This window comes from Medicago sativa, chromosome 4 (genome assembly GCF_051527215.1).
Source record: "Medicago sativa cultivar Bolivia chromosome 4, Bolivia_mono, whole genome shotgun sequence".
NCBI lineage: Eukaryota > Viridiplantae > Streptophyta > Magnoliopsida > Fabales > Fabaceae > Medicago > Medicago sativa.
The window spans coordinates 90,670,504-90,684,222 of NC_140752.1; the positions used below are offsets into that span (position 1 = coordinate 90,670,504).

Genomic DNA, 13,719 nt, shown 5'->3' on the forward strand with positions numbered 1-13,719 from the left:
GAGATATTCCACAAATTTATATTCTAATACGATACCAAAATATAAAAAAAAAATTGGGTCAAGGGATAAATAAATTTACTGTTTATTTGTTCAAAACAAAATTTACTGTTTATTGAAAGATAAATAAATTTAGGGTCCGTTTGGTTCGAGAATTACGAGGGGAGGGGAGGGGAGGGAAGGGATTTTAATGGAGGGGAGGGGAGATATTTTAATTACAAATGTGTTTGGTTCACAAGGGAAGGGGATGGATTTTAAAATTATTTTACTGTTTTACCCTTAAACTTAATTAAATAAGGATAATAAAGTAACGAAATAATAACGATGTAATCGATAACAACACGGTATAGACGATGAAATAATGGATTAATAATAGGGTTGTTACAAGTAGTAATAAAAGTTGTTACAAACAAAATTTGTTAATAATATATAATAAAAGTTGTTACAAAAGTAGTATAATATAATAATAATAATAATAATAATAATAATAATAATAATAATAAATGTTATAAGGATAATATTGAGATTTTAAATTAATTTAAGGATAATTTTGGCGGTGCAATAAAATTTGCTCCCCTCCTCTCCCCTCCCCTTCACTTCTAAAATTTGAACCAAACACATCAAATTATAAATCTCTCATCCCCTCCCCTCCCCTTAAAAACTCTCGAACCAAACAGACCCTTACCGTTAAAATAATAAAAAACGGACAAATAAATTTACTGTCTCATGAAAGATAAATAACTTTACTGTTAAAATAATAAAAAACGGACACTGGTGTATAAAAGGAGTAGAAAACAAGGTTCATTACATTGCATTAACCTAATTCACATCGCAATAGCATTTGGTTGCGTGGAATCGAAAGGAAAGATGGATGAAGAAGAGCATGAGGTTTACGGAGGAGAAATCCCAGACGTGGCTGAGATGGAAGGAGACGTCGACATGTCCGCCGCCGACGATGAAGCCGGTGGTATGAAGGAGCTCGATGAGATGAGGCGCCGCTTGAAGGAAATGGAAGAAGAAGCCGCCGCTCTTCGTGAAATGCATGCTAAGGTCGAGAAGGAAATTGGCTCCGTTCAAGGTCTTCATAATGATTCTCTCTAATTCTTCATTTTATTGATCTAATCGTCTTTCGTTAATCACTCTTTAAAACCTTAATTGAATTAACTCGAATCCGATTCAACTCCATTGCATGCAATCCAATTCAGCATCTAACTTTTACGTTTGAATCATAATCGTAACCATGATTATCGTCGTGATTAACACATCACAATTCAAAACATTTCAGTTTTATTGATGGAATTATACATAGCTAAACTTTCAATTTGCACTTAAGCTTATATCTTGCAATTGTTGATGATATTGTAATACTTTTGTTGTCTCTTTTTAACATTTTGATTGGGATTCTTGTGTAGATCCTGCTTCTGTAGCTGCTTCTCAGGAAAACAAGGAGGAGGCAGATGCTAGGTCTGTTTTTGTCGGCAATGTATGTATCTCTCTATCTCTTATTTTTTATTGTTTTTCAATCGGAACCATGGTTCCTCCTTTACGTGCATGTTTGCATCCTATTGTTTAGTTGGATATGAAAATCTGATTTTATTTACCTAATCAACGTAAAGGATAAGGCCTGATTTAGTTATTACGAACTAATTTAGTAGTCTTGGATACAGCAAAAGTAAATACATAATCCTCATCATCAAAAAATTAAAATCAAAAGGGCGGCAGTTGGACAAGTTAAATGCTTAAAATCCTAATCACTCTACATGTATGTACTTTTGTCACGATTAAATTTATACGAAGAATATATAAATTGATGAAATAGATAGTAGGCAATGGATTTTGAGCCTCGCTTCCAACTTGTTCTTTTTTGTCGTCTTCGCATTTACTGTCCTCTACGTGGCATACAAATTTTTCACCCAATATCCGTTGTATACAAATTTTTCACCCAATATCTGTTGTATTTATATCCCTGTCACCGTGTTAGACCAAATGAATGCCACATAAGCCTCTGTCTCTTAACTCCATTATGTGGACTCAGTTTCTGATGACGACATCTGACAGCTTAGCTTCTAAAGCCATTATTTAGCCATTTTTCCCTCTTAGACCGGGCCTTAGTTTCAGCCCATTTATTCAATGTTCTGTCTGTCAAACCAGGGGTCGGCGAAACTGCTTTCTTTTAATAATGGTACATAGTACAGTTATCGCTTTCTTTCAAAGCTGCTATAGAGAGATCAATGTTGTCAATCATGGATCACAAAAAAGTGGTTTGTTCATTTCCGTCTATGCTATAGCGAGTGTCGCCACAGCTGCTATTTGATACCATTTTGTAATAAATAGCGTATCACGGAACAGTAATGATTTGTTCAAATTCCACAACGCTGTAGTGCTGGTGGAGATGCTCTTTGACAACACTGAGCGAGATGACTACTATATATATATATATATATACTGCAGTATGCGGAGGTATAAATGCTCAGGAATTAAAAAATCACCTGCACTCATAATTATTAATCGAAAGATAGTATTAGGAGAAACCCACAATTTAATAACAACAAAAGTCACGGATCATAAAGGGGGAAAATTCAGAATTAGTGGCACTTCATAATTAAAAATTGAATGTCGTCTTTGAAAAGTAGGCGAACATGTCGAGACCTATCTGAAAACAAAAAACAAACCAACCGTATCTATAGGTGAACATGTTGGACCCATTTATTCAATGTTCTTTCTGTCAAACCAGGGGTCGCAGAATTTGGGGTTTTTTCTTCTAATAATTGTACACAGTACAGTTATCTAACCCAGCTGATCTCAAAGCTGCTATTGCAGGATGACTGCTAAATATTTATCCTGTTGAGTGCAGAGGTATAAATGCTCAGAAATTAAAGATTACCTTAATTTAAACTTTAAAGACAATTACAATTATTAATTGTAAGTTTGGATTAAGCTAAACAAATAAGTAAAAACAAGAAAGTCAAGGATCATAAAAGGGAAATAATCAGAATAGCCGCTTCAAAATTGAAAGACGTCTTTGAAAAATAGACGAACATGTTGAAACCTCTCTGAAAGCAAAAAACAACGCAGCCATTTATCTATAAGCAAGCATGGCACATACTAAACAAAAATGAGAAATCAAACAGATAAAAGCTAGAAAAAAAACAGTTACCTCTCTGAATTTGTGAGGATGTGAACCGAACAGAGACCAAATGACAGTTGTGTTCTGATGTGTGAAATAAGGATTGGCTGGAAACAATGTCAGAATGCTGTGAGTTTTCTGGAAATGCTCTAAGAGAGTTGGTTTGGAGTCTACAAAGAAACCGTCCTGTTATCAATATACTCAACCAATATTGTACCCATGTGATTTTGCAATTCTTGAAAAATATAACCCTTTTCCTTGTTCCACGTAATTATTCTATTCTGGTCAATCAAGAACATGTTACTCTCAAGTGTGTCAAAGAGTCTGTATAACTTCAGTAACACGTTTAAAGATTTATCTATTCTATATTAACTGCTTTGTGTAAAATACTTTTATACAGATTAGTTACGAGTTCAAATTAGTTCACACATGCTATTAGGATAAATGCTTTTCAAGAAGCATATGTAACTATTCATGGTGGGAACATTAGGAATTTGAGGCCTTCATTGGTTGTGAGCGGAGAGAATGACACCTTTTTTTCTCAAATCAGATTTGTTTCAATGGATTTCAGGCTGAGCTGCATAGGTTCATTTTGTATTGCTTTCTTTTATTATATTTTATTCAAAACTGTACAGTTTTTTTTTGTTTGGAGTGATTACTAACAATCTTCAGAGACAGGGTTTGACATATGTCTCACTATGATCGCAGGGTCGTTGTTATTACACGTGTCCTATAATTAGCGCTGGATGTTAACATTGTATTTTGCGGGTGGGCCACTGGTGTTTTTTAGGCTCATAGTAGAGGGGGAAAAGAATGTATGTTGTTGTTATGAAATTTAGTGAGGTATCACACGGAGGAATAGAAAATAGAAAAGATTGAGAAGAAAAACTTTTAAGTATATGAAAAGAAATGTGAAAAAAAATACAAAAAAGAAAAATAGATGAAGTTGAAAAAAGAAAAGTGAAAAAAGAAAAGAAAAAAAAAAGAGAGAGAAAAGAAAAGAAAGAAATGAGAAAAGAAAAAGGAAAAATAAAGAACATTTTGAGGAAACTGTGAATGGCATCCCTCATGAGCATGGCAGAAACTAGTACAGCTGAAGGTAGTATGTGTTAAAGATGATTCAACTTCACAACTGGAGGAGACAGCTTGTGGTTCTTTTGGAAGAACTTTCTGTAAGTTTTGCGCATGCATCTTAGTCATAGAGAGTCCTTTTGTTGACTGCAACTATGTCAGTGGCGCCTCTACTGTGTCATTTGCCCAACGTGCCAAAGGGTGTGCAGCTGTTGTTTCCCTTTGGTCTTTATCTCATAATTGTTTTCACGTTTATGAATTAGGCTTCCTGATATTTTTTTGTTGAGGCTTTTTCCCTTTTCCCATTTCTAAAATATCTTACAAAATTGTTTTTACAACAGCAGTTTGAATTCTAACCAACTTATTTCATTATCTATTCATTACACGCTGCCTTCATAAACTTTGTACAATTTAGGTCGTGCAATCTTCCTCATTCTTTAGGTGACTTGTAGACCTGATAAGGTTGGTACTGTTGTGAATTACTACTATGAGGAGGACAATAAATAGTAGTATGTGTGAGAAGGCCTGTGGAGTTTGAGAAAAGCCTGTAAAATGAGTGAAATGCACAATGAAGGATGGTATAGGCAAACTTCTTTTTATGGAGTTGGCTTGATTTGGTTTTATTGTTGGTGGCTTGTGGAGTCTGAATTGATACAATAAATAATTGTTCTAATGTAAAGATTCTTGTTGTCATTGTAGTTAAAAGTAATAGCTGTGCATGAATTTTACAGTTCAAAATGGGTGACTTCACAATGACTTTGCAGGGTAGACAATGTTAGTTCTGATATATTCAGTGATCTGTCTGTCAGTTTTTTTGATATATTCCGTATTAAAAAGATCATAAATGTGCAAATAGTTTTCAGTTTTACACTTTTATATTTTGCATTTTTCAAAAGGTTACAACTGACGATATAGATGATATGGTTCAATTCACTAAGATTGTTTTTTTTTGTTAAAAATATAAGATATAGTTGATAAAATAGTTTTACCGAGACATGAGTCTTGCATATATATGTGATTTTTAATAGTGTGATTATGGAGTGTAGTTTTTTGTATGATAAATGAATTGGGTTTTAGCTCATCTGGATTAACATTTTATACAACTAACTATTTGCATCAAAATCCCTTGAAATTCATGTGTCTTCAGGTTGATTATGCATGCACACCAGAGGAAGTGCAGCAACACTTTCAGTCATGTGGTACAGTGAACAGGGTCACTATCCTGACAGACAAGTTTGGTCAGCCTAAAGGTTTTGCTTATGTGGAATTTGTTGAAACTGAAGCTGTTCAGGAGGCTCTCCTGTTATCTGAATCTGAATTGCATGGCCGTCAATTGAAAGTATGTTTTTTTGAAATTTATGTGAACCTTGAGTTTAAATTAGCCATGAGCTCGTCTAGTGAATTTGTAGTTTTTGATGATACGGATGTTATGTTTCCAGGTTCTGCCTAAGAGGACCAATGTTCCTGGAATGAAACAATATCGTCCTAGGCGATTCAATCCTTACATGGCATATGGCTTCAGGAGGCCTTATGCTCCCCCTTACATGTACTCCCCTTATGGATATGGGTACGCAACATGCCTCATTTAAATTTCTGTATGCTATGCTCAATTGTTATTTTTTTACTGTTTTAGACCAAAGCTCAATTGTTATTTAGAATTGACTTTTTGTGGTTTCTTCTGTTTTTCGTCAAACTGCAGGAAGGCTCCAAGGTACAGAAGGCCAAATCGTTACATGCCATACTATTAGATTTTCATATGGAATGGTGTTCAAGATTTGATGATAGTGTGTCCTGGAGTAGTAATATTTAAATCTGGGAAGCATTTAGCTATACTAGTCTTCATCAGCATAATATACACTGATCAAGAACGGTTGTTGGCCATTTGTCCTGGGATGTTATTGGTCTCGTACTTTTCTTGCTCGGTTTCTGGAACTTAGTTTATTATTGCCTTTGAATTTTATGTTAGTGACCATATACTACAGCAAGGTCTGTTTTTACTTTATACTGACCAAAAATATATGCTGCAGTAAACTCATCCGGCCTCTTTAACTGTTAAGTGATCCCAAAACTTGATTATATGCCTGTTGGTGAAATTTATATCATTGGATTGTGCTGTATGGCATATTAGTTTTTAGATAATTTTTTTCTTTATTTACACCTGCCTATACAACCTTCATTCAAGCAGGAGAGATATGGTTGTTAATCAGAACTGACCAGTGTCCAGTTGATTTGATGGAGCCCCTCCCCTGGTGTGGAAAAGCTCCATTCCCAGGTTATCTTCATTGAAGAAACTTCAGTCGAAGGTTTTTAGTCACAGTGCAATCTCTAGGGCTGTCTTCTTGTTATAAGGGGAAAACCCATCGAGTTCTAGGGTTGTGACTAATATTAGATGTTATTTTTGTTAGTCGTAGGAGTTGATCCCACACATTTCACCCAAATCTTCCCTGATACCACCTTGCCATCTTATCATTTTTTTTCAACATAGCCAATTTGATCATCAATCTAATTTTGGGGAGTGCTGCTCAAGGGCTGAGCATCATGTATGGTTACAGATGCTCGCTCAATAAGTTGTAATCCTTGTTTGGTGCCCACTATGGACCTATACCAAAGGATTTGAACCTACTATGTGTTTGGCCTTTTGTTTGCATCTTCTATTTTGGTTGATCCATTAGCCTTCCTGTTTTGAAATAACTGAGTTTTAGAGCACCTTTTCTTTGTGTTGCATTATTACTTAAGATATATCTCCTTAATTTAGTATTCTTGCCTAAAACTAGTGTTGGTGATGCTAAAAAAATGACTAGTAGTTGATAAGTTGAGGTTTGATAACATTGTTAAAAATATTGTTCTGTTTGAAGGATGGCTTTGGTGGGTATTTTAACTCGAAATCTTTATGCTAGTGGGTATTTTCGGCAATGCATCCTACTAGACCCAGTTCCTAGTAGTGGATGAAAAACAAGTTTTGGGAAGACGTTGTAGTGCCTCGATTAACAAGTTTTGGTGTTTTGCAAGGGGTAGTATGTGGACTTTAAATACACTGCCCTACCTCATGTATTTCAATGTGTAAGATAAAAAGTGAGAGATTGATATATGGGTATATTTGGTGTCCTATACAATGTTTCAAATCTCGTGTTTATATAAAATAACTCCTTTGCACGAGACTTTCACTTGAATTATTTGACTTTCAGAACGCTAATGGAGTTGTGATTATGTTTGCCAAGTTATTTGTATTGGAGCACGGTTTTGAAGGCCTATCTTTCACTTTAAGATAGGGATTTTTTTTTGGAGTGATAGTTAATTGGGGAAATCTTTTGGGTTGATCCTTTGGCAACCTCATTTGACTTGACTGTTAATTGTGTTGAATAGTCAAACATCCTTTGACAATTGTGGGGTTTTGTTAGGAACTCAAAAATTAGGCAAACTTCGTCCTCAAAGTTAAAAACACAGACATAAGAACACCACTTGAACATTACTTTTAACTACATTAAAGTGGATGACTCCTTCCAATTTTAGGCAATAATGTTTGGACTACTCAACTGTTGATGTATTCTACCAACTATTACTACTTATTTGCCCAGTCTGTTCTATCATCTCCATACATTCATTGTTCATAAAGTTCTTCATACAATCACTGCAATTTGTTTTACTTGAAATACAGAACTGTGGTTTGTGTGCTCAAAAACATTGGTGGTACTCTCTAAACCTCTTCCTTGTTGTTAGGTACTTGGGCTCGGGTTATTAAGTGCAAAATTAAAATCGAGTTTGGTTGGTAGAGATTGCGTGTTAAAGCTCTCTCCTAACTTTTATTGTTAAGATGAAAATTCGTACCCAGGTTTTTTGCCATTGTAGGTTATTCATATCCATTCTTGACCATTTTATGCAAACCTTTCTCTTTCTTGACCTATACGTCAACTCCAAGACACGGTTTGGTTGGACTGCAATGGTTTTTATCTTCATAACGAACGTTTTAAGGAACACCCCTGTCATCATCTTCCCCTAACTCAAGTTTTCTCATTGTTGAGTTATTTCTGCATTTCCATCTTCAATTTCTACCTTTATCATCTCTACCCTTTAATCACGTATTTTTTCCACCTTAAAAAAACATTCTTTTTGTTGTCTCTTGAATTTCCAGCATTGTTTTGAATATGTTTCGTTCAGTCTGATGTTGAATATGTTTCTTTCTTTTGCTCAATTTGATCTCCAAAATATCATTTCACATGTCGTAATGCTCACAATGAAAGAAAAAAAAAATCTTATAAACAATCGTACAACTATTTTGAATAAAGGCATATTTTGATAACAAAAATATAATGTAAGGGGCACTTAGGTTTTTCTTCTTAATTTTGAGGAAAAAACTTTTGTAATTATTTATTACATAAGTACTAATATATTACTCTATCCATTTCATATCATATAAGTCGTTTTAGTAAAACAAATATTGTTTTATTTTATATGTTAATATTGGGAAAATGAACACTAGCTTTCTGAAAGTCAAATACGCCTTTATAACTCTTTTTTCTAATATCAATCAATTGTTAATATTACTCGATCCATCTCGTAATTATACGTTTTAATCAATTTGTCCCAAATTATAAGCTGTTTTAGTATATTCTCCCTAAATATATGTTATTTTATAATATTAATGAAACATTAAATGATTCTTTTTCTATTATACCTTAATTATTTATTACTCTTTTTTAATTCTTTAATTTATTTTTATCAGACCATTAATGAAGAATAATAATTATGTGATATAATTCTTATTCAAAAAAAAAATTATGTAATATAACTCATAATTTCTATTCGATACAACATTAATTATCTTTCTTAATTTATGTAAAATGATCAAAACGACTTATAATTTTGAACAAATAGAATAATATATTAAAGTTTGAATAAAATCACTGTAAAATAAAAAACTAATATTAAGTACTATAAATAACCTTTGTCCAGTTAAAATACTTTAATTAAATAAAGTCTCAAACATACCTTTGTCACCCAAACAGAAGCCTGAATGAAGCCATGGTCAAAGAGAGCTGAAAATCGTATCTTGATGATATCGAAACTCCAGTAATGTTCTTTCTTCTACTTCTACTTCTACTTCTACCCAAATAGTCACACTTTCAAATTCAAACCAACAATGTTACTCACTTGCCATCATCACCATTTCACGCATTCACCTTTTTCTTCAACTCCTCATTCACTCTTACGTCCTCTTCATCTCAATACTCCAATCCTCAGCCTCAAACCACTTTCCACACCCCACCGTTTCACTTCCTACACCGTCCACTCCAACTCCTTCCCCCGCCGATCTCAAATTTCCGTCGCCGATTCCAATTTTGATTCCTTCCTTTCCTTCCTCGAACTCTCCGCTCTTCTCTCTTCCCTCATCGTATCTTTCACCGTCGCCGTGACTGCAATTTGGAAGAAGGAGTTATATCTTGCTATCGGTAACAGAGTTGCTCCGTGGAGTTTGTTGTTTTTGGTGGTTGGTGTTTTGACTGGTGCGGTGATTAGGAGAAGGAAATGGAGAGAGACGGTGTTGAACGGTGGGGTTTCTGTTTCGGAGGTGGAATTTTTGCAGAGAATTGAGAAATTGGAGGAGGATTTGAAGAGTAATGCGACGGTTGTTAGGGTTTTGTCTAGGCAGCTTGAGAAATTGGGGATTAGGTTTCGTGTTACCAGGAAGGGTTTGAAGGAACCTATAACTGAGGTAATTACTACACTACTCTTAATGTGTGTAAGATGAATTGTTGAGTAAAAAGAGATAAAAGTGATTCTTGAACCATAAAGTTTATTATGAAATGTAAAGTATTCTCAAGTAGAATTGATTTTTCCTCTTGAATATATTCCAACTTAAAGCTTTATTTGAATTTTTCGTCTTTATAATTGATTTTTAGCCCAATTTATTGTTCAACTTACTTTTACGTAAATTGATCTTAACATAAGTCACTTTACTTTCGATTCACTTTTAATGAAAATCAGTTTTCGTCACTGAAGAATCAAATACACATTTAGTATAGTTTTTACCAATGGAAAAGACCTATTGAATATTAGATAGAATAGGTTCATAGAGCAATGTAAGATCGTAGATGAGATGCGTGATTCACAACCGACTTGTTCAAATAACAAAATATTGACAACTGTGTTTTTGAAAGTATAGTGATATGTGCTGAGAGTTTGTTGGGTGTTTTTTTTTTCCTTTTTTTTTTTTTTTGAGGGAGAGTTTGTTGGGTTATTTATTAATTTTTGTCAAAAGTAGTAATTTAGAACTTATAGTATGAGTTCAAACTGCTTGTTGATAATATATAAGCAATAATATCATAATGGCTCAAATATTCTAGCAATGTTAGGTTGCTGACAAAATTAAGGTTCATAACCAATCTTGGCAGCTCTACAGGATAAAATGCATAAAAAAATTACCTAAATAACCTAGATTGCAACCAGAAGTAGTTAGGGGAATTAGAAAAGATAAATAATTCCAAGTGTGTATTCATGTGTTCGTCATTGGTTGTAGTCAAACATCAACTTTCCTAAAAACATAAGCTTATGGATAGAGAAGCTCATGAAAGAATGATTTTATGCCTCTAAACTAACCCCTGATATGAGTAGATTGGAGCTTGAAATGCTAATGCCCGGCTTTCAATCAATCTTCGATAGCTGTCGCAAACAGACTAACCTCAAACTGCTATAGGGAATAGAGTCTGGCACTTTATTGGAGATCATAGATACATGTGAAAATTTCTATGCAAGACATATATAAATGCTCTAAAATGAAAGACTGAGAAACTCATAGCCTTAAGCTAAAAACACTAGTAAAAAATGACAGAAATCATGAAATAATAAACAGAAGACTTAGAACACAGCGGGAAGAAAAAAACAGGAATGTGGAATCTGAGCAAAAGATAGGTAAACAGTGTGAGAACTCATGACAGAGAATATGTGAAAATGCTGAAAAGAAAACATGTGTAGATAGTGAACAGAACAAAGTATGTGAATAGAACAGAGCGATGAGCTTGCAAGAAAATGCAGGTTTTGGGTGGAAATGACATTGGAAAACAGTCTATCTTTGAAACAAAGTATGAGGTTTCAAGAAGGAAGGTCAGAAAACAATGAAACTGGGGACAAAATGTTTTGCCCCCATTTCATGAAAGCAGCCACTACAACTGTGAATCTCCCTAAAAATTGACTCAATCTGGTTGCAGGAGCATGAAGCAAAAACTCTCTGAGATGTAGATCCTGTACTGTAGTGTCCTCCGAGGAATTCATATTACTGGAATTAATATTTGTTGATAAAAAAATAAGATTTACAGAACACTAAGTAATTATTACTTAGTTCTTTAAAAAAAAAGTGCTCATTAACATTTCGAGTACTTAGTTCTTTAAAAAAAATGCTCATTAACATTTTGAGTGTCTGGTTGAAGGTTTATATATTGTTATCAATTTAATGAACAGAAAAAATATAACAAAATGATATCTAATTATTTGTTCATTTCTTGAATGAAGACTGCAGCTCTGGCACAGAAGAATTCCGAGGCCGCAAGAGCATTAGCCCTGCAATCAGACATTTTGGAGAAGGAGCTGGGGGAAGTTCAAAAGGTTTTGCTAGCAATGCAGGTAATTATCCCTTCAATGTTACTTAAACTCTGTGAAAGAGCAAGCACTCTTTAGAAATCAAATGACACTAGTTTGTTATTGAACTTTAAAGGTAACATTATTTTGTGGCTGTAGTATTCTATTCAAACACTTTAGCTCTCATGTGCGGTAGAGATTTTATTTTGATTCGTTGACAGTATTACTCACCCACCTACGCACACCCACACCCACACACAACACAATGATGTGACATAATATTATATTCTGAAGCAAAATGTTTACCAGACCATGAATCTAGTATTCCAGTTTAAACCCATACGTCAGACTAGAGATTTTATATTCTCTTGAACATTTTATTTTCTAAAATATCGTCGTGATTTTTGCTCATCGAGTTTGACTTATCTTGATGGTGTTTGATCATTCATGTAGGAACAACAGCAAAAACAACTTGATCTCATTCTTGCAATTGCGAAGGCAGGTAAGCTATGGGAAAGCAAGCCTGAAACTAGTGAAGAACACGGTACAATAGATATGTCTAACTCAGCTGCGAATCTCAATGCGGTAAATCAGGAGGTCCACCAAATTTGAAGCTTGGGTTAAACTAAGGAAAACCATCAAATTACAGAGGGATGAATCTCAGTGTTACATTCTTTGTTTTTTGATGTGTAAACTGAATCATCCATCTACACACAAAGTCAAAGTAGCCAGAATTTTATTGGCACATAAATAATGATTACACATTTACTAAGGGAGCCTCAAGTTTCCCGTGGATACAGATGGGGAAAAATTACTCAACGAGTCAATTCAAGGAGGGGAGAATTGTCTGAACTCTCTGGTTCTGTGGTAAATTTCGGGAATGTATTGTTAGTTCTTTGTGTTTGTTCATTTACTTTCATTTCAGGATTACAAGGCACTCATCATCAATTTGTCACAGTTCACGTCTTTCCTTAGTTTTGCTGTAACAAAAACAGATGAATATGCATTGGTGTGGTACATACTTTAGTAGAACATACTTTTTGTCTAGATTAGTAACTGAGCTATTGGGGTCAAGTTTGTTTTGTATGAGATAGGATTGAATTCATGGTGGTGGTTTGTTTTCTTAATTACCCTTGACTGAAAGTGTTTTTTAGTTGTTGGTTAGATAATACTCCCTCCGTTTCAAAATGAGTGTCGTTTTAGGTGTTTACACACATATTAAGAAATGCAATGATTAAAAGAAAGAGAATGGTTATTTTACCAAATTATCCTTATTAACTATTGGTTAGTTTTAAAAGTAATACTTTGGAAGTAGTGTGCAGAGTATAATTGGAGGGTACAATTGAAAAGAAAAAATTATTATTGCATTGAAAACTGAAAGCGACACTCATTTTGAAACAAATTTTTTTGACTAAAGCGACACTTATTTTAAAACGGACGGAGTATTAAATAGGATTGAACCATTTTTTCAAAAATACCGTGGACCGAAAGAGTACTTCGGGCTGTTGTTTACACACAATATTAGACTCTAAACTATTTCAGATGCACTAAATACATCAGAGGTTTACATCTGGATGCTGTATATTTCTTTTATTTTTAGGGTACTTCCAAATTTACATATTAAATAAAATTGAGGACTGTTACATCATTATATTTCTAATTTTGTATATCCTTTTTGTTGCCTGGCAGCCCAGTTTAAACATTATATTCCTTCTTTTTACATATTTATGTGTGTGTGTGTGTGTTATACATCCTCCTAAAAACATTAAGATGTAAATCAAGGGCACACACCTACTTGCTTTTAACAAAAAAAATTGTCCCTACCCAAACCAATTTAAAATAGAAGGGTAGTTTTGTAAGTTGATTTATTTTGATATTCAAATGCTTTTAGAATACAAGATTGATTAGTTAATCTTTGTTGTGAGTTGATGTGAATATAAATAAATAGATGCTTT

The 13,719-nt window shown here is 34.0% G+C and overlaps 2 protein-coding genes across 2 annotated transcripts; both read left to right on the top strand.

Moving 5' to 3' along the window:
• The first annotated feature begins 805 nt into the window (after positions 1 to 805).
• LOC146933624 (polyadenylate-binding protein 2-like) lies at positions 806 to 6,317 on the top strand. Its single transcript, XM_085705417.1, has 5 exons — positions 806 to 1,075; positions 1,410 to 1,480; positions 5,343 to 5,534; positions 5,635 to 5,762; positions 5,895 to 6,317. The coding sequence occupies exons 1-5, from the start codon at positions 865 to 867 to the stop codon at positions 5,941 to 5,943; spliced, it is 651 nt and encodes a 216-aa protein (XP_085561543.1). The 5' UTR covers positions 806 to 864; the 3' UTR covers positions 5,944 to 6,317.
• A 2,875-nt stretch (positions 6,318 to 9,192) lies between these two features.
• Positions 9,193 to 12,891, top strand: LOC146933625 (uncharacterized). Its single transcript, XM_085705416.1, has 3 exons — positions 9,193 to 9,905; positions 11,699 to 11,809; positions 12,218 to 12,891. The coding sequence occupies exons 1-3, from the start codon at positions 9,333 to 9,335 to the stop codon at positions 12,374 to 12,376; spliced, it is 843 nt and encodes a 280-aa protein (XP_085561542.1). The 5' UTR covers positions 9,193 to 9,332; the 3' UTR covers positions 12,377 to 12,891.
• Positions 12,892 to 13,719: the final 828 nt, after the last annotated feature.